Source organism: Anthonomus grandis, chromosome 12 (assembly GCF_022605725.1).
Source record: "Anthonomus grandis grandis chromosome 12, icAntGran1.3, whole genome shotgun sequence".
NCBI lineage: Eukaryota > Metazoa > Arthropoda > Insecta > Coleoptera > Curculionidae > Anthonomus > Anthonomus grandis.
The window spans coordinates 14885339-14908138 of record NC_065557.1 but is presented as its reverse complement, the minus strand read 5'-3'; the positions used below and the strand labels follow the sequence as shown (position 1 = coordinate 14908138).

The following is a 22800-nucleotide window of genomic DNA, read 5'->3' as shown; positions in this document are numbered from 1 at the left end:
GTAAAGAACATTCTCAAAGAATTTCAACACCATTAAATAAAAATCTATTTAGATGGATTCAAGGGGAACTAAAGTCGCTTAACAAGCAAATTAAAGACAAGAAGGAACACAAAGAAAAATTGGAAGCTGACTTAAAGAGGGATGCCCAAAAAACTGTAGAACTGCAGAAGAAAATTGAAGAACAGGCTCAGGAATTAGAAAGGCAAAAGAATTATATTGATGAGTATAATAAACAATGCTACGAGTTAAAAAAGCAAAAGGACCAGTTTCAAGCGACACGAAAGTAAGTAGAAAACGATTATCATTGTTATGTTAGGGTTAATGATATTAATGCTAAGTTGATTAAAGAAACTTAAATGGTTCCAATTTAATTTTTTTTTTAAGCCTATTGTCTTGTTCTTAGCTTGGTATAACAGAAAGACATATAAATAAAAAAGCAATGCGTCAAAAAAAAATGCATTGCTCGCATTTTTCCATTAAGCATGAAAATTTCAACTCAATCTTTCGATTTAAATATATATAAAAAATATGATTGAAAAGTGCATAAAGCTTACATTGAATGAATTTCTAGAAAAATATGAATTATTATCAAGATATCACTTTTGGTTTAGTAAGAAATGTAGTACAGAAGATGCTGTAAACAGCTTATGGCTGAATACCATATCCTATATAAAGCGTGCCATTTAGTACTACCATCCTTCATTGTGGCTATATTTTTGAAGCAAAGAAATATTTTTTTTGGTAGACAAGCTACATTTTAAAATAATTTTGATATTTACAGGCACTTGTATATATCAAAATAATTTTAAAATTTGTTATAGGATGAAATGATTTTCACATTCCTATCTTAACTTTTTAAGATCAATCTCATGACATACATTTTTAGCTACACTAACCATCAATTTTTTTACATTTTAAGGAAAAACCAAGACAAGTGACAGTAGCATTTTTTTCTTTTATTAAACACATGTTAATCCGCCAGGTTTGGTTTGCAAATTTGATTGCATATTGCATTTATGTGTTTGTTGAGTGTTTCCTGGGTTGAGGTCTGTAGTAATGCATGTGAAAAATTCTGCACAGACACGGAGCCTGTGTCTAGCTTTACTATAAGATTTAAAAAAACTGTTGTAGTCTTTCTTCTGGACTTGATGTCTTATATTCATGTTGTATGTTCTTAATCTCTAGTTCATAAATCCTTTTATTTATTTATTTATTGTTTATTGTTCAACAGTACAAAACCATTTACAGAACAAAGCTAGCACACCAAGTAACAGATATAAAATAAAAAAAAAACTGAAAAATACAATATGTGCTTAAGCTATAAGACCTACACATCTAACTTAAATAAGAGGGGAGAAAATTTCCCTAGTGAAAATACCTACTTGTCTAAGAGAACAGTTATGTATATCGCGCAAAGCAGAAAATGTTAAAATTTGTGGTCATAACAAAAACTGGTGACTTCTTACCAATGTTAGTTCTCGAATGAGGACAATAAAATGATTCGGTAAGCCGTGAATTACATCTTGGTACTCTAAAGTTTAACATTGATAAAAGATGGGGTCAATCAATAAGATTGTGAGTAAGCTTATATACAAAGTTATTAGAAACAAGCATCATTCTAAAATTAAGAGCATCGATATTAAACTGAGACAGTAAAAGAGCATTATCAAATCCTCTTTGAGGATAGGCACCAGTTTCCTTCAAATGCAAAAATTTGAGGAACTTTCTTTGAACATTCTCTAGAGCCATAACATGAATCTGATATATTAGATACCACACTAAGCAGCAATATTCAAGTCTTGATCGAACTAGTGAGTAAAACAGTGTTTTAAGGGATGTAATATTAGTGAATTGTTTACAGTTTCTCATTATGAAACCTAAAACTCTATTTGCGGATGAAAGGACTGACTGAGTGTGGGGTATCAAATGTAACCCCCAAATCATGTATATTTTCACAGTGCTCTAATTCTTCAGAACTGATACTGTTTAATGGTTTACGTTTCCGAGTGAATGTCACTACTTTACATTTAGATATATTTACTTTAAGTTTATTCTTTATACACCAGGTGTGTAAAATATTAAGTTGATGTTGGAGAAATACCCAGTCGTCAGTTTGATTCTGCTATATATTTTCAAATCGTCGGCAAACAGTAAGTTTTCACAAGTTAAGGCGCGGGAAAGGTCATTGATGAAAAGTAAGAACAGTAAAGGCCTCAAATTCGATCCTTGAGGCACCCCAGATGAAGCCAAATACAACTCAGACTTGAAGCCGTTATAAGAAACAAATTGTTGCCGTGACGTAAGATATGATCTAAAAAAAGAGACAAGTGATGGAGTAAATCCAAAAGAGCATAGTTTTTTAAGTACAGTAAAATGATCAATGCAGTCAAAGGCCTTTGAGAAGTCTGTGTAAAATACATCAGTCTGGCCGACGTTATCAATAGCATCCCTTAAAAATTGAGTAAATTGAAGCAGATTAAACATTGTAGAACGTTGGGGCATAAATCCATGTTGCTGAGTGGCGATGAGTCTATGAACTGCTGGAAACATACGGTTGTATATGACTTTCTCAAAGACCAAAACTACTGAGAATTGCAATGTGGATTGTTAACCAGACGTGCATTATCCTATATTGGAAAACTGAGAGTCTCAAGTTTAGAAGAAAGAGAGTTAGAAATGGTTTTACACAAGGTCATGTTGCTTCATTACATTGATTGGGAAGGCAGGATTATCAGGAAAAAGCATCAATTTAGACTTCATCTGAGTAACTACTTCAGATGTTGAAAATTTGGCGCAGGCCAAGCAATGGACATTACCCCAAAAAGTTGTATATATATGTACGAGTATAAGTACGAAGTACGAATTACCAATTACGAATGATTTTATATTTAATTTCATTTTCCAAACTGACAGTATTACATTTAGAACAAGACATTTTAAGTCAAAACCTAGAAATTCGTTAGAAGAAAAGTTAGAATTCTACACTCGTTGGCGAGATAATCTCGACGCTCGGAAATAAATATAAATATTTGGTTCTGCGCCCTCAGGGATTCCCAAAAACTATTGTTCCCTTTTAGAAATTTGTATTGTTCTACACAAAGCATGGAGTAAGCGAGCAATTATTGCAATGTGATTAAGCGAACAATGTGCAATGTGCAAACTATATTACCAATCGATAGAATACGCACGACTAGATGCATTGCGAGTGAATAAATCACAAATTTTAACACTGGTTAACTATTGAGAAACAGATAAATTCGTGAAGCCGATATTCGCCTGCGACTCTTCCACAAATCCAACCAATGTCTAATCTAATACGCGTAGATACAGAATAATTTTAATATTTTAAATTAAATAATAATTAGACGGGAAACGTTTTATGGTTTGAAAAAAATATATAAAAAATACCTATGGCAACAAGCAAAAATACATATGTTGGGTAAAACGAGTTTACTTAAATTAATGATTATATAATTTTTTAGAGTAAATATGTTATTAATTTTTTTTCTTGTTCATATTAATAATTTTTTGTTGCAATTTACGATACATAATGTAAAATTCGTATAATTAAATTGTAGTGTCGAGACTTTAGTGTGAAATTAACGATTTATTTCTTTTTGTTAATATACATTTTTTCTAAAGCTGCAAATAAATGGATGATTTACAGATAAATGGTTATATCATATTGAAAATATAAAGAGCTATTTTTGAAGCCCATTATTCTCCATTTCATCAATTAATTATTATTTGATATACAGTGGGTGTAATTGTTCATGTCAAATAAAAAAAATATGTTTTGGCCAATATGTTATATGTTCTTAAACATTTCGGCGTTTTTCTACTTCGCAGATTTAAGAATACACTATTTTGATGTATTACTGATATCAGATCAATTATTTAGCCAATTTCAGTTAGAAATTTTGATTCTTTACGTTTTGTCTAAAAATCCCTACCAAAATACTTCATGTATCTTTAAAGTTATTTATAAAAAACAAAAAACCGTTGTTATTTTATAGCTTGTTTTAACGTTAACTTCTGGATCAGACAAGTTGAGATCTATGGTTTGCGGTCAGCTAACATGGCAATTCAAAGGAATCATTAGTGAAAAACAGTTAGGATTCTCTTCTAGGAAATCCACAACCAGCAGTTTGGTTCAATACGAGTGTGATCTGTTGGGGGCTTTGGAGAGGGGGGTTCAGACTGATGCGGTCTATACCGACTTCTCCAAGGCCTTCGACAGGGTGAAATTTGGTCTCTTGTTGGCCAAGTTGGAAAGTGCTGGTTTTTATGACTCCCTCTTAAAATGGCTAAAGAGTTTCCTGATAGGAAGAACTCAGAGTGTAAAGGTGCATAGCTGTACTTCTGCACCTTCTAATGTAGTCTCAGGGGTTCCTTAGGGATCTCACTGTGCCCCTCTGCTCGCCAATCTATTTGTGAATGATATTGTTAATGTAATCAATCATAGTTCTGTAAGTATGTTTGCTGATGACCTGAAGCTCTACATGCAGATTAAGCGGGTGAATGATATATGACGCGCGCCCTTGCGCCCCTATTAGCAAGCCACCACTAGTATCAACTCACTAGGTTAAATTATCTATTATGTAATAATCTATTTTGTACATTTATTTTGTAAAATGGAGATTCCCGTAAATTTAATAAATAAATAAATAAATATTATCCAATAAGTCCTCAAATAATTATACATTAGTACTGAATTTAAAGACACTTTAATCCTTTCTTTGAACAAAACAAATTGCTTTTTAGCCATACAATCTTTATATTTACTCGATCCCAGTACAGCTTGTGTTAAAGATCAGCTAATTCTTTTTTAATTAAAACGAAACTTTTTCATGATTGCAATAAGCTTTAAAAGTTGACAAATTTCATTGTGTACATTTAATAATTATTTTAGTGAATTATGGCGTAAAGAAAGCAACGTCCAAACAAACCTGTCATCTCTAAAAGAAGAGCTCGCGAAAGCTGACCAACAGCTGCGATCTATGGTGGGAAAGCCTATTTTAAATGGACGAGATAGTGTTAGAAAAGTACTAGATACCTTCATTGGTATGTTAAAAATTAAATACACAATACACCTTTTTAAATATTAAATAAAATATACCTTGATAGCTCGCGGTGGTCCGGACGCTGACATAGCGAAAGCCTACTACGGACCCGTAATCGAGAATTTTGAATGTGAAAAAAGTATTTATATAGCAGTGGAAGTAACGGCGGGAAATCGCCTGTTTCATCATGTGATCGATAATGATAAAGTGGGAACACAGATTTTAAAGGAAATGAACAGGCAGAGATTACCTGGGGAAGTTACTTTTATGCCTTTGAACAGACTTAATGCAAGGGAACAGGATTATCCTAATGATTCGGTAAGTATCTGTATATGATTTAATACTTTGCTGTTTTTATTCTTCAAACAAATTAATCAAACTAGATGTATTTTACTGTTTTTATTCTTGACTGGTAATATTATAAATACTTTTATTGTTTCGCACTATTTGATGAAAACATTTTGTATAAAAGGAAGCTTTAAAAGTGTTATTACAGCTTTCTTTTAAAGAAATATTATTCTTTTCGGGATTATAATTGGTATTAAAGCAGTTTACTTTTATAAAAATACGTTTATTAATTAGTCACGTAAAGAAATAAGGTAAATTTCAAGCTACAGCAATTATTTGTTTGTAATTTAAGAAATCGATATTTGAAAAATATTGTTATCACACGGTCTTGTAGAATATACTATTTCGGAATTTATACCATTTTGAAATGTATACCTTTTTTTAACAAAAAGAAAAAATAAGATTAAAGTCTTTAAAAATTTTCTTTCATTTAATTAACATTTTCGATTCGAAGTTTTCTTTCAACTCGTGAACAAGTTACTTAACTCAGTGTCAGGTTACTTAAACTGACACTGAGTAAACTAGTACTAGTCGTTTAGATTCACTCATTTTTTGCTTACTCTTTACTCTACTCATTTAGTATATAAAAATTTATTATAAACTTAAAAAAATATCTCTTAAACACGCAAATTATGGTAACCTAATGTGACCGTATTTTATAAAATGGTATTTTTGTTTTAATTAATGTTCTGCACACCTGATCTTGCTAATTTTAAATATTTACATTAAAATTGAATTCTCACCCGCCTGTTATCTACCCTCCGTGCTCGCCCCTATACCGTTTTCGTTCGTCTTTGGATTCTTTTGTTTTTTTTTTTGTTTTTCTTTTTGCCCAGTTTCATAGCTACTCGCTAGTTCAGTGTAAAATGCACATATTGTCCCTTTTGATTTTGGTATGGACCTTATTGTAAATACATAATATTACGTTTTTTAAAAAATAGTTTATTTAGGATCACGGGTTGTACAGCACATGTACAAGTAATCTATGTACTTGCATGCGTATCGGTTTTTTTATAAAAATCGCGTTGCACTCCGATTACCAAACAAATTGTTGTAATTTTGAGTTATTTGTATATTCATGGAATTTTGTTTTGTATATTCTGTAATAATGTTTAATAATTTTGAATGGTAATAAAAGAATTTTTTCTTTTTCTTATATATTTTACGACGTTAAATTGAGAATCTAAAAAATGATACTTACAGATGCTACGATTTTGTGGGAAATAGCAACTAATTCTTATAAAAAAATTGTAATACCAGCAAATGTTACAGTTTTTTACTTAAAAACGTGAATCTGCCCGTCGCAGTTTCAAATCGGACTGTTTTCACCAGAAATGAGAACACGTTATATTTTTCTTAGGGATGAGTGACTTGTAAATCATTTTTACGTATTTTTAATAATATACACAGAAATAAATTTTGTGTTAATAGTTATCTTTATAACCTATTATTTGCAAAGGAAGTCAAATATATGTAGATATCATCTATTATCTTATATTAACATCATATCAATTTAATTTCTTTATTATCAATTTAATTGGTCATCATTTTTATATTATTTAGGTCCGTTTTAAAACTACATGCTTTAAAAAAAAAAAACAAAGAGGTTGTGTTGTCCATCGGACACTAACTATTAAATGACATATAATGGTTTTAATGTTACTGAATAATTTAGACAATATGTAGTGGCTGAATAAGCTCCACCCAGAGCCATTATACAATGGACATTATAAATAGAGCTTATTCTAAGGTCAAATTATTTTGGCGATTCAAAGAATGAATAGAAATGAGTTTCAGCTGTCTTCCTTAATGTAAAAAGTTAATTTTCCTCTCTATAATGAAACCCAAAAATTAATATTTTGACAATCAACTAAAGTCATTTTCTGTAATGTCTCATTTAAACTTGTCCTTTATTCTTCTTATTGAATATTTCAATATTTTCTGGGAGTCATTTTTAAATTCCTAAAATTCTTATAAAATTACTTTTAAGTTCCTGGCACATTTTTTGAGATAATAAATAGCCCTTATATCGACAATGCCAGCTTTAACTCCCTGTACTTTTTTTTATTCCAAGAAGTGTCTAGGTGTAATTTTGAAGTTGATGAACAAAGTTTGTTTCTGTTGGTATTAATTGGTTCTGATGGTATTGATGATTGTATTTGACCATCTCTAATTTTTGGAAGTTGTAGATGATGACACTTGTTCTTGTATTAAATATGAAATCGTTTAGTTTATTTTTCTTCTTCTAAAGGTGCATATCTCCTTATGATGTTGGCGACCACGTTGGCCCATCATATCCGATTCATTGCAGCTCGGAATAAGTCAGTTGATGTTAGGCCAGTCCATTTTCTGAGATTGCCCAGCTAGGATATGAGACTTCTTATTTCATTCAACTATGATATTAAAACCTAGGTAGCACTTTTTCTCTACTTTTTCCAATGGTGTATCGTTTACCGTATTTACTGATAATCATTACTTTGGTCTTGTTAGAGTTCAGTTTTAGTTCGTATTCGTTGCTTGCTTCTACAATATTATTACTTGAGACTCCGTGTTATCTGCATATTTAATATTATGGATGAGTTGACCATTTATTAACTGTCTTTTATTAAGTCTTCTGATTCATCCAAGGCTTCTCTAAGAGATTTTCGTAATATTGAACAATGCCGATTATAATATGCATCCCTGCCGAACTCCATTTCTAACTGCAAAGATATCAGACAGTTCGTTTTGGAGACGCATTGTTGCTTTTTGTTGGAGATATTTCAAGGCTTCTTTAGTTATAACGCAGTTAAAATTTAGAATACATTGCCTATTAGCTTCAAATCTAAACCATCCGTTGCGTCGTTCAGAAAAGCGGTCAAACTCAACTTTAGTAATAATTAGGCTATTTTTAATTTATAATAAAATTTCACTTCAGAATAGGCTTTTGCTGCTGCGATTTGATGCTGTGATTGAGCCAATATTTTTGACTTCGGATTCGGAAAACGGGAGAAAAATTTCACTTTTTGTTAGATAGATCTAAGATGTTGAGTTTCCCAAAATTTGCAAAAGAGGGGATACACATTTTCGACTAATAAAAAAAAACTCGCTGCTTGGATTTTTTATAGACCCTTTTGGATGCCAGAATGACTATTAGATCTTATATACTTATACTGTTGACTACAAATATTCAGTTTTTAACATTAATTATTTCAATTTGAAGAAAAAATATTTTACATATTATAACCAGTAATATGTACTTCTATAAAACCACCAAAATTTTTCTCTTTTAACAAATGAGACTCTTGACTAGTAAAATAGACGACAATAATCCATCTGTTATTTATCTTAAGAATTTCGCAAGTATTGTCTGTTTAACTTTATTAAAAAAAATATATTTTTTTTTCTAATTTATTGAATCTTAAATATAAATTATATTTTTTTAATCAAAAAATCGTCAATTTTTCTATACTTGAAAAAAAAAAAGTGCTTGACCCCGACGTGATTTGAACACGCAACCTTCTGATCTGGAGTCAGACGCGCTACCGTTGCGCCACGGAGTCGATGGTGGATAACAGCGATCGGGCGATAATATTGTAGTTGCAACATATTTTTTTAGTCAAAACTGCATTTATTACTAACCATTAGCATATCGGATTACTTAATTGGCTCGCAGCTAATGCAAATTATTTCATTATACTTGTAAATGCATAAATCGATATTAGTTGATTGCAACTAAATGCAGTTTTAATTTCTTGCAAACAAAAAACGATTAAAATACTGTTATTCGCCAAGGCATTAATATTCGATGCTGTTATATAGGGTGTCTCCTTTTTCATAGGGACAGTATTGCTATCTCCTATACTATAAAAGATACGAGGGCGGGTAAATTAGAAAAAAGTTGCGGCATTTTATTCTGATTAAAAAAGTGTATTTAGATTTTTTATGCGACGTTTCGTTTTTTAGATTTCATCATCAACTTTTTTTTTAAAATACGGACCTAGATTTTTTATTTTATATTTAAAAAGAATTTTTATTTTCCTTTTCAACAATGTATAACTTAAATGTCTGTCTCGACGTTTCGGTATAAAAATAGCAGTTTTCAAGCTTTTTTCTTTAATACGGACCTAATTAGTATTTACAAAATTAAAATACCTTTTGAATGCATATTTACCTATTTATCTTCAATATCAAACATAAAATTTTAAAACTACAGTGGCCTTTTTTTTTGTGGGTAAGAAAAAGAAATTCGAAAATTTGGTATGGTTCTTTTAATTTACGAGTACTTGCTTTAGATTTAGAAGGGGAACAATAAATGTGTAAATAAAATAGAATTTTACACTTTTAATAAGAAATATTTTATTTACTTTACAAACAAATGACAAACGTGTATTAACCAAAAAAATAACAAAACAATACGATTTGACTAAAGAAACAACATTCTCTTTACATACATTAGGCAAGAAAAGTTGCTGTTTTTCTTGCTTATAAAGCAGTTTTTTAGTTCTGAGAAGAAATTAAGTGGTTTTTTACAAATAACATTTAGACTATTTACAAAAAATTTTCGAAGTGACCCCCATTATGTTCAATGCATTTTACGATCCTTAATTCTAAATTCTCTATTGAGCGGGTTAAGTATTCGGGCTTTAAATCTCTAAATGCAGCAGTGATCCGATGTGTTAACACCTCCATATTATTTATTTCACTGTTATTGACTTTATTTTTTAAAAATCCCCATAAGAAGTAATCCAGAGGATTAAGGCATGGGGAACGAGGAGGCTACCTTACAGGACCGTTTGTTCCTACCCGGCAATTAGGGAAATTTGTGTCGAGAAAATCTCGGGCAACAGCGGAATTGTGAGCGGCACAGCCATCCTGCATAAACCACTGAATACTTCTTAATGTTTCCAATGGAATTTCATCCATAACTTCCGTCAATAGGTTAACTTACCTTTCACCATTTAAATTTCCATCAATAATTTTAGGACCTATTAGCCTATTACCGATGATTCCGCACCACATATTAAGACTAAATCGATTTTGAGGCTTAGTTTCTTCTACTAAATGTGGGTTGTTTTGCGCATAGAAATGCTTATTTTTTCGGTTAAACATGCCACTATTAGTGAATGTAGTTTAGTCGGTCCATAAAATGGTCGTAGAGAACATCGGGTCTGCATTTAACATCTCTTGATACCAACGGCAGAAAACAAGTCTGCGTTCTAAATCACCTGGATGCAGTTTCTGAACCGGTTGGAACTTGTAGTCATGATACCTATGTTTCTTTAAAATTTTTTCCGACCATTGAAGGATGTATCCCACATTCAGAACCTATAATTCTTAATGAAGACTCTGGATAAAGATGAATTTGAGCTAAAACATTAACATCGTTGTGTGTATTCTTGGCACGGTATTTTCCGCGTTTTTTTACATACATATCCAAATTCGGTGAGGTTTCTTGAAACCAAATAAAAAGTTTTTCGCACTGGAGCAGTTCTGTTTGGATATAGTCTAGCATACTCCCTTACTGCATCATCAACCTTTCAATAACATCTTATAAAAACATCGTACATGTCCTTTTTTTCGCTATCACTATACCGTACCATTTTACAACTTGTATTTATTTTGTTAATATTGAACTAGGAAATTGCTAAGAAAACAACCAAAGCTTTTAAACTAATTTAAGAAATTAACTTACGGCAAAACGTTAAAATATCAAAGTAATATTTTAATAATTTTGTTGTAATTAATAATAATAATTGTTGTCGTAGCTACGACATATTTTTGTTTTCATGGCCTACCTAAATGAGTCACAGCCGTAATAAATCTGACATTGTTATAAGTTTGAACCATTCGGCAAGCACGGTTCCATTTTCATTAAAGGTGGCTCTCCATGCAGCTTTAAAAATAGATTTTCGTTATCGAATATTAATATCGAACAAATCACATATCGTAATTTTTTTCCTAACCACATAAAAAAATATCAGCCGCAATTGATGTTAGTGAATAATATTAGCAGCTAACCCAACTCAACCCAAATCTGCCTTATTTTAATTTTGTAAATACTAATCAGGTCCGTATTAAAGAAAAAAGTTGATGATATCTAAAAAACGAAACGTCGCATAAAAAATCTAAATACACTTTTTTAATCAGAATAAAATGTCGCATCTTTTATAGTATAGGAGATAGCAATACTGTCCCTATGAAAAAGGAGACACCCTGTATAGGGTGGACCAATGTAGGTTTGCGAAATGGTTCTGCTTTGACAATTGAAACAAAAAAAAAGACAGTTTATTTGAGAACGAGGTTAAGCACATACAGGGTGTCAATTTGAAAACTTTCAATAACATCCAAATTTGGTAAAAATATTTTAAAGGTAGGGGGAAGTACCATTTTTAAGTTCTGGGGTGCGCAACTCTTTAGGCTTCGTACTCTCCAACTTCTAAATCTTAAATGGCATTACTTCATTTGTAATATCTGAAATTAAAGGTAATATTTAAGTAGCATTCACTGCACAATATATTTTTTTATATTTATCCGATATCAGAAGAATTCAAATAGTTTTTATTTATGGGTCTGAAAATCGTTGCACTTTAGCACTGCTGCTGTATTTAATGAGAGAAATTCTGGAAAAAATTTAAGTCACACTTACGTGAGGCAACGGATTTTAAAATTTAAAAAAACAGGATCCGAAAAACAAACTGAAAGGGGTAATATTTATTAAAGACAACTAAAAGCTGACCCACTATACTTAAATTATATGGAGCAAAAAATATTGTTACCTACCTAAAAAGGAATGCAATTTGAGCATCAAATATTTTAGAATAGCATCTAACAATACAAATGTTTCCTTTATTTAATATAACGTATTTTATTTAAAATGTACTTCTTTTCGACCCTGTATCAAATTGAAAAAAACATGCCCAAATGAATACTACTCAAAAAGACCTTTAATTTTAGGTGTCCAAGGGGTTGAAGTGCATAGAAGGAGTTGCTTACCCCTTGAGCATATCTGGAATGTAATTGAAATATATTGTAACCAAAAATATTTATAAACATTACGTAAAAAAAACATCATTAAGTGACTCGTTTTTAATATTTTTTTTATATGCACATTTACTTCACACATCTAAAAGACGATTTTGACAAAAATTTTCAATCATGGAAAATCCATGAAATCGAAATGTTTACGATTTTTAATAGAAAAGTTTTGTCTTTTTCCTTAATTTTTCATCTTGCATGGTTTATGTGAAAAAACTTTATTTGTGAAGGAGTAAATTATTTTTTTGGGTTATTAAAATTTAGCCTCAATTACAAGAAATTTTCAAAAAAGCGGCAAGTGTTCTTCAAATAACGAATAGTTTCAGTTCAAACATTTTACAAAAGCTGGTGTTTTAGATGATAACAGGATCTGTTAATCCTCCTGTGAAACCTCTTTAATTTGAAGACTCGCTTCTAAAAGGCAAAAGAGTTTTTATTTACCTATGTGTTGAAAGTAATTTTCTCTTTGAAGTTTGTAGGTAAATAGCAATACTGGCTACCTATGACCGTATGAAAATTTAAAAAAAAAAAGTCGTAGTCGTACGGAAGATCACACTTGCCTTGGCTATTTTACAATTACACAATAACAAATAATGACACATTTATTAAGTGTAGTTAATAAGACACTTTAAAAAGAATTATGTATTTAATTTTTTTTTGTACATATACCATTTTTGAGCGCTTAGATCAACGTATTGTGAATGCTAAAACATCTCTTGTGATTTTGCATATTTTGGCTGGTTATGTAAAATATTGCCCTGGGTTTGCACGGGTTACGTTTATCGGGTTATCGGTTAAACCAACAAAAATCTACTCTTAGGCCAATTCAATTAACCGCTTTGCCGAAGTTCACATTCATCTTGAAATATTAGTGTCTTAAATAACTTAACGGTATATCCGAAACGGTAAACATTACAAGTAAAATAGATAAGAGTCGTCATTTTAATACTAGGTAAATACATTTAAATATTGGCAGATACAGAGTGATTTATGAACAACGCTAAAATTATTTTTTTAAATAATTGACAATTTTAATTTTAGAGTTGCAGTATGAATTTGACGATCTTATAATTTTTTAATATGATACTCAAATTTCACTTCTGACATTTTTTTTCCGCGAATAATCCTTAAAAGACTTCTATAGATATTCGTGGTGTATGTGCGTCTTATTAAAGCTCCATGCAGTTGAGGTTGAAATCACTCTTAAAGCATTCCACAATAACGATCAATATTTATAGTCTAAGCTATTTCTTGATTCTTCAAACAAGTACCGACCTAATAATTCTTGAGACCGACGCCTCATAGCACACGTGCAAAGTTATTAAGAGGCTTTTCGTGTTTTTGCCTTAGATTTTCTACAAACCAATAACGATACAGTTTCCTTATAAACTCGTTCTATACTGTAACAGTGCTTGAACAGAATATTGTTAAGAAAAAAAATCATTGTTTTGGCGAAAGAACCACGATTATTAGGCATTTGAGGTGAATTTCACGTACAGCTTCAAAATTCTCAGGAGTAATTATGGTCTTTGGATAACTACGGAATTTTAAATTTATAGCTGACTAGCTATGTTTCTATAAATATATTCACCCACGATTTTACCACATTTTTCTTGCCGCGTCTTACACATGCCTAATATTGAAATCCTGTTTGTATCCACAAAACCGTTCCATTGCAATTGTATATGAATCGTTGCTCTCAATAGTAAACGTATGATGTACCCCCGACTAACGTTTTCTTCTATTCGAGTTTAAAAGGAAATCGATGCTTGGGCACCCTCAGTAGCTTAGCTAATTGATAAAACCAAAAATTGCAATAAAAAGTTCAGTTGCATACTAAAGAAAATAGGTTGCAGTATGATACGTTAATAAATAAATGTAAAGATACCCTATTATAGAGTGAAAATAAATAATAAAAATCTCATATTTAAATAGTTTTTCTAAAATTAACAGTTTTTTAAACATTTAACTGAATTAATTTGAATATTTTTTACAAATCTCTGTAGCTCAGATAGACAGAAAAGAGGTCAAAAGATTTCTTTTATATGTTCTTTCCGACCTTGTGGCACTTACCTTTTCGGAAATATCAATAGTGGGACATTATTTAACACATCCTGTATATATGTTTGGACAATTTTGAAGTTACTAGTAATGTTACAAAGAGCGAACTCTCTTAATATGTCACCTATTAGAAACAGGAATGTATGACATTCTTCTAACCCTCTGATTGTTTTGGTTATTATGAAGAGTACGTGCTTTTATTTATTAACTTTAAGTTGCGACTGTCTTGTTTTTTGTCTAACCATTTATTAATTTCGTATTTATTTATTAAGTTATTAAATCCAAGTCACATTCAGCGAAAAAAGTGTGATTTCTCTATCTATACATTCACTTGCGCATTTTTTGTAATAAAAATTTTCTATACAGCGTACCTTAAGTAGTAACTGTGGCGTCAACCTTAATTTTTTTAAATGCACCCTGTATCTTATGACATTTTACAATTTTACGACATATTCTAAATATTTTTTGTATAGCATATCATAGGCCTAAAGTCAGCGGTTTGTCAAATTTTACGTAATAGATTAATGCAACATATGTCTTTTTACTTCAATACATTTTTGAAGTCGGCAAAAAACTTCCAATTGCACATTTTGAATCACTTGCGGACCGATTAGTCTAATTTCTTGTTGAATTCTTTGCTTTAAACCATCAATATTATTTGGTCTATTCACATAAACTTTGGACTTCAAATAGCCCCCATAAGAAAAAAATCTAATAGGGTTATATCCGGTGATTTTGGTGGCCACTCAATCGGTCCATTCCATCTGTTGGAAAAGTTGCAGTCAAGAAATTTTCGAACAGCGATGGCAAAGTAAGGAGATGCCCCGTCTTGTTGACACCATATCTCGTTACTAGGTATGTCAGCCTCTTGTGGATCAGAGAATAAAACAACTAAAGCAGGGATAATTTTAAACTGTAGAAACTCCAAGTAGCGCTCTTGTTGTGTACGCACCCGGTCTCCAAAAGCAATCATCATGAGTATTTTAATTCGTTCTTTCTCAGAAAAATGCATTTTATTAAAAAATAATACGTGAAATGGCAACTTATATGTCAATTATACATAGAAATGCATGAAAAACATTTATTGTGTAGATTCTAAAATTGGAAACTGCTTGAAAATAATAAGGTCTACTTACTTTCTAAGAAATGACATAAAAAATTAATGTTGGCGTCATAGTTTCTGCTTGAGAGACCCTGGAACCGTATTGAATTAAATATCCTCTTAAAATTAATCTTCCCTAAATTAATATCGACGACATATTTTCTACTTGAGGCACCCTGTATAAAAAATGTCATTTAAAAAAACGCGCAAGTGACAATACTAATCGATGTGTTCAAAAAATAAAAGAAGAAAAAAAATAACTTAATTTTAAATGAATTTGTTTCTTTCATCGTGAATATTTTGTATATTAGTTTCTTAATCTACCAACATCAGCAATAAATCCCGTTACAATAATTGACCTTAAAAATTGGCGTATTAATTTCAGGATGCTATTGCTATGGTTTCCAAGTTATACTACGAACCGAAATATGACAAGGCAATGAAATACTTGTTCGGAAAAACCTTAATCTGCAGGCATCTCGATGCTGCCACCAAACTTGCCAGAAGCACTGGATTAGATTGCGTTACTTTAGATGGTAAATACTCAATTACATAAAATTTATATTTTAGGGTTTTTTTGCATTTAGAATTTAACGAAAACATCTTAATTCATAGGGGATCAAGTTTCATCCAAAGGCTCTTTAACTGGAGGATATTTTAACACATCCCGATCTCGTTTGGAAATGCAAAAGAACAGAAGCGGAACAATTCAACAAATCCAGTCGTGTGAAAAAGATTTGACCGATCTCAGAAACGAGCTAAGCAAAACTGAGGCTTCTATCACTTCTATAGTGACAGAAATGCAAAGAATCGAGACCAAAAATAGTAAAGCGAAAGTGATTTACGATAAAGTAAAAGGTATTATTGTAAATATGTGTTTTATAACTACTTACGCATTAAAATTTTTAGTTGAATTACGCCTGATGAAGGAAGAACTTGCCAATATCGAAAAGTTTAAAACTCCAAAAGAAAGATCCTTGGCCCAATGTAAATCCAGTTTAGAAGCAATGCAAACTACTAGCGAAAATTTGGAGTCCGAATTACACCAGGAACTTCTGTCATCCTTGTCGGTGGCTGATCAACAGCAAGTGGACAGTTTAAATGATGATATTCAAAGATTGCAAAAGGAGAACAAAGAGGCGTTTAGTACCAGAATGAAACTGGAAGCTGAGAAAAATAAGCTAGAAAATTTGTTGACGAATAATTTGATCAGGAGGAGAGATGAAGTGCTGCATGCTTTGCAGGTAATTTTTTTTAATTTTTGGTAAAGTAAGTTAGAGATAGTAGTCACTTAAAGGCTAGAATAAGTAGCAGAGGTCTTATTTACTCTATTATTGAATGATATATCAATTTTTTTTAAAGAATCCTAATTTTGATTGTTTCCTGATCTCCTGAAATTGCTTTTGCCCATTGCATCCAAGGTTCAGTGTTAATTATTGCTGAGTGATTTTTGGAATGTGTGTGAGTGGGTCACAATTAATGGTTTGAATTTAAATATATATTTTTAAATACAGCCTAATAACATTTGCTACGTGAATTAAATATTTTTCATGCTCTATCTTCAGGAATCTGTTTTATGCTGCTATAATTAAAACAACTTTTTTTATTTTTTCTTAGCGACGTTTCGATCTGTATTAGTTCTTCCTTAAGCTTCCAAATCCTTGCCGAAAACGAGGAAGATCTAATAAAGCTGGAAACGTGGCTGATAACATAGAAACGTTTTTTTAATATCCTGCTTTCCCCACTGATTTTTCTGCAATCGTAAGAAAGGCAAGAACGCTAATTATAATGAAAGATATTGATTATTATTATATTATAATACATGATAATTTAAACAAAAAATAGACGCAAAGTAAAAACAAAATCACGGTCACATATTATTTTTACCTAAACGTGTTTCACTTTAATTAGAACCTCATCAGGTAAAAAAAAATATTTTGGCGTATTAAAAACGTACATTTGTTTGGTATTATTTTGTAGTATAGCCGCAGTACAAAAAAACATAAAACCGAAAAACCGAATGATAAATGAAAAAATATATATATATGATCATAGATTGGTATACTTCATTTCCTCATATTAAGTGTTCTATTTTATTAATAATAATAATACATTAAATTTATTGCTTTCCAAAAATAGAATGCGATTAACCAATATAAATACAAATTATATATTATGAGGAAAACAAAAAGCCATGTCTTTTCAGGCATCTAGTCTAGGCTACACAAAAACAAAAAAAACTATAAACTATCACTAAATGATTAAATGTTTTAAAAGAATGAAGTGCCAGGACTAGTACTAAAAACCACTAGTAACAAAACGTGTTTTAACGAATGATACCTGTATCACGGTATATATAAAATTAACTACGCATACCCAATGTTACATTCAAATACATTTATTTTCAATTATAATAATTGCGGACAGACCGTGAAAGCAGATAGTCGTAATGAAAGCCTAAATGATGTTCATTGAATTTGGACTAAGTATTTTTTAAGTCTTTGCTTAAAGGTATAACAGGATAGATCAAATGAGTCATTTTTAAAGAATTGTAACACATAAGCAATGTTGTATGTAAAGGATCTTTTAAAAAGTTCTTTTCGATGGCGAGGAACAGTAAGAGAACTTGTATTTCGTAGATGCCATTTGTACGAATACGACATTTCTAAATGATTTTTTTTTTGGAAAGGTACCTATAAGATGCAAATTTAATAATTTGGTAACACATCGAAGCAAAATGTGCCTTCCTTGTGTTCTCCGTGTTAAGTCAGCCTGCGTCCTTAATTTTATGAGACATTCGACAGGTGTTTTGCACTTTTTGTATTGTTGAGATTCATTTTGATTGAAGCAGCTTCCATAAACTGCATCGCAATGATTGAATTGGTTTTGCATATTAAGTTTATTGATGTCAATCAATTACACTTTTAAATTACTGCTCGTTTCTATTTTAGAGTTTACCACTTAATCCATAAAAATATCCATCATACAAAAATATGTAATAATTTAAAATAATAGTAATAAGTAGAGTAAAAAAGTATGTGTATAAGGGCAGTCAAAAAAAGTCTTAATTATCTAGAAAATTCCTATTTTATCGCCTACCAGTTTCGTGACTTCCACATGTCTTATCATCAGGCCAAGGACTAAAGTAAAAAGAAGACATTACAACTTTAAAATATAATAGAAAATACAACATTTTTCTGGCGATACAAATTATGTTAGGTACTTACAATTATAAAACGAGATTTGTCAACATCATAAAATTTAAACACATAGAGACACAATGGACATTTATATTAGTGTACGTGGACAACACAAATATAATAAAAACTTAAAAAAAAAAAAATTACGTCCACATTAATATAAACAAATAAAAAACCGAAGATCAACACTGTACTATACGTGTATGTAGGTGTATATAATTTTCAATGTTAAAATCGTAAAAAAACGGACGCCACATTAATTTATTCAAACAAACAATATCATTAACGACATCTATCTATTTACAAACTAATCATCAATTCGTGTATATAGGTTACTTACAGTACTATACAGTGCGAACGTAAAGGTTGGAATAAATTCATTTAAAATTCAGGGGTATGTTCAAAAAAAAAAACGCTCGGACATGTCGATTTTTATTTTTAACTGCGGGTTTTCTTACTATAATTTTATGTATACAGGGTGGCCCAAAAATAAGTTACGGTCATCAACGTAATTTTTTTAAATGTAAACACCTATTTTTTATTTTAGATTTAGGTTCTACATCAAATTCTAAGTACATTTCATGTACCATGTCCTATACCTAAACTCGACCGTTGACGATTGAACACAATAAAAGGCTATTTTTGGAAGAGTTATTTATATCAAGCAACCTATCAGTTATTGTTTGGTTATTTACATTTGTGGTTGGTGTTTTTGATTGTTAACTTGTCACAATTTGTTGACATCAAATAATTTTGAGTGAATTTAGTTTGATTTAGATGCCTAAGCAAAGTTTTGCTTGTGTTAAGTTTATCAAAAGATAAAATTAAAATTTCAAAAAATGGTACGTCTTAGTGAGCGAGAGCGAATAGAGATTTTGATGATGATTGGTTATGGAAACAGGATACGCACTCAGATGGAAGTCTGTGAAATTTATCATGCCAAGTATCCTGATAGGCCACGTATATCTCAAAGTACTGTCAGTAAAATAGAACAGAAATATCGGGATTTGGGTCATGTCAGGGATAATTATCCGAAAGGTCGGTCAAGTATATCAGAAGAGAAGCAACTAAATGTTTTGCTGGCAGTTGAAGATAATTGCCATAAAACGACTCGCAATATTGCGTTAGAAAATCAGATATCCCAGACATCCGTCGTTAAGTATTTAGGTATAAATAAATGGCACCCTTACAAAGTTCAATTGGTTCATGAACTAAATGAAGATGACCCAGATAGGCGTTTAGAATTTTGTGAGAGACTTATGGACTTGTGCCATGCTAATCCACAATTTTCAAAAAAAATTGTATTTTCTGATGAGGCAACGTTTTGTCTTCATGGTAGTGTAAACCGGCAAAACTGCCGATATTGGGCTACTGAAAATCCGCACTGGATGATGGAGTGCCACAGCCAAGTCCCTCAAAAAGTAAATGTTTGGGCGGGGGTGATTGAAAACAGGGTTATAGGGCCCTTTTTCTTTGAAGGATACTTGAATGGTGAGAGGTACTTAGAGTTTTTAGAAAATGACTTGGTTCCATGCCTTGCCACTTTATACCCCGATCCAGAAGACCCGGATATATTAGATAATTCCTTATGGTATCAGCAAGATGGAGCTCCAGCCCATTACACTCGTCCCGTGCGCCAGTACCTGGATACCGTTTTCCCTGGACGTTGGATTGGTCGGAGGGGTGCAATTGAATGGCCGGCCAGATTGCCGGATCTGACTCCTTCAGATTTTTTTTGTGGGGGTATCTTAAGTCCAAAGTTTATGTTAATCGGCCAAACAACATTGAAGACTTAAAAATTAGAATAACGGAAGAAATAAGATTGATAGAACCTTCTGTTATCGATAACGTTTTACAAGAATTTCAGCATCGATTGGGATATTGCCAAGAGGTTCGTGGCAGCCATTTTCAACACTTAATAAATTAATTAAAATATTTTTATGTATTCTTGCTTGATATAAATAACTCTTCCAAAAATAGCCTTTTATTGTGTTCAATCGTCAACGGTCGAGTTTAGGTATAGAACATGGTACATGAAATGTACTTAGAATTTAATGTAGAACCTAAATCTAAAATAAAAAATAGGTGTTTACATTTAAAAAAATTACGTTGATGACCGTAACTTATTTTTGGGCTACCCTGTATACATAAAATTATAGTAAGAAAACCCGCAGTTAAAAATAAAAATCGACATGTCCGAGCGTTTTTTTTTTTGAACATACCCCTGAATTTTAAATGAATTTATTCCAACCTTTACGTTCGCACTGTATATCTCATAGATATAAATTGCCTTGACACGCGATAGATAGCTCTACGGCTGTAGATCGTTTATAAATAATTATTAGTCAAATAAAGTTTTAATTAGGTTATTTTCTCCCATGTGAACTTGTATATTTAAGGAATTGTGATGGTCTTTCTTAAGTGATCTTTGAATTTCTAAGAACTCTAAGTTGTTCAAAAGGCGATTATCCTGTAAACGATGAATTATTTTAAAATTACTATTAAAATCTGTACAATGTCCAGTTTCAATTATATGTTTAGCAAAAAGAGATTCCGAATTGTGTTGTCTGATACATCTATTATGCTCTGCAAATCTGCTCTTAAAATTTCGTTTTGTTCTTCCGATGTAATAATGTCCACACTCACAGGAAAGTTTATATACACCCTTGCACGCTAAAATATCATCTTTATCTTTATTATTTAAAAAGAGATTACCCAATGTCTTCTGAGGTTTAAAAGCAACTTTGATATTGTGTGAAGTTAAAAGTTTTTGTATTTTATAGGAAACAGGGCCATTAAATGTAAGAGTAACGAATTTTATAGGGTTTTGATCCCGGTCATCATTCTGAAACGTGTTTAAATATACATTATGAGTTGAGTTACGTAATAGTTTTTTATTTTTTATTTTATCGATAATTGTTGAGGAAAAACCATGTTTTGTGGAAATTTGCTTAATAATATTAAACTCCTTTTCTCTATGTTCCGATGTCATTGGGATATCTACGGCTCTATTTACGTAACTGTTTAATGCAGCAATTTTATGACTAGTGGGGTGAAAAGATTCGTTATGTATTATTACCCCAGTATGACTCGGTTTCCTCGGTTTCCGAGAATATGGACAGGATTCTCCTTAATATATGTGTATAAGGTTAATCAAGAAAGGGGTGCTATTTGAGGAATTAAAAATTATTACTTCGTAATAATTCTAACTTGACAAGCTAGTTTTTATAGTTAAACTAAATTTTTCATTAGAAGTAAGTGCTAATTTACTATAAATTTAGTTAAGAGATCAGAGCTGTCAGACATCTAATGAATTTTTCTTAATTCATTTTAAAAAACAGTTAGGTGAGATTCTTTCAATAACCGTTGGCTTAAATCGATGGTTTACCCATAAAATAATCCAGTGCAATTTAAAATAAAATTTGTTTGGTTTAGTCGGCCCGGAGTCCCGTCAATTTTAATTCCTAATGATGGTAATGCCCAAGAATGAATTACATCAGCTGATGTAACAGTTATTCGAACTTGGCAATTGAATGGGACGATTAAGCGATTGTCAACATCTAATAGGCGACAATTTCATTTTCTTAATTCATTAGTTGGGATTATATGAGTCAAATTCAAGATTTTTATAATCTGAATATTTGTATATATATATCTGAGTGGTCACGTGATCGTTCTGCGCCGGAGGTGTGGCCTAGAGCCTCTATAGAAAATGACAAAAAATGTTGTGGTTAAAATTTGACCGTTTGGCATCCAGCCCTGCTTGATTAAAAAATAAAGTTTAGCATATTATTATTTTTTTAAAATCAAGCTTGCCTTGATACGAAAATTTTTAAAATTTTATAAGTAGGTAAAGTGGAGGATAAAGTAGTAATTCTAGGCAAGATATAAAAAAAATTTATAAGAAAAGGTTGTTTAGAATGCAAAATTATGCCCGAATACCGCATTTCATAACCATAGACCTACTGATTTTTTTTTTAATTTTTACGTTTTGTGTACCAATGAATTT

At 31.2% G+C, this 22800-nt stretch overlaps 1 protein-coding gene and 1 non-coding gene across 2 annotated transcripts in view; one reads left to right on the top strand and one right to left on the bottom strand.

Moving 5' to 3' along the window:
- LOC126743314 (structural maintenance of chromosomes protein 3) overlaps positions 1-22800 on the top strand; it is a 39594-nt gene that overhangs the window by 7314 nt on the left and 9480 nt on the right. Inside the window, exons 8-13 of the mRNA XM_050450344.1 lie at positions 53-283; positions 4913-5064; positions 5128-5381; positions 15977-16127; positions 16207-16449; positions 16501-16835. Of these exons, the coding sequence (XP_050306301.1) occupies positions 53-283; positions 4913-5064; positions 5128-5381; positions 15977-16127; positions 16207-16449; positions 16501-16835 (1366 nt within the window). The remainder of the gene's footprint in view (positions 1-52; positions 284-4912; positions 5065-5127; positions 5382-15976; positions 16128-16206; positions 16450-16500; positions 16836-22800) is intronic.
- Positions 8882-8953, bottom strand: Trnaw-cca (transfer RNA tryptophan (anticodon CCA)). Its single transcript has one exon. It is a non-coding gene; the product is annotated as a tRNA-Trp (tRNA).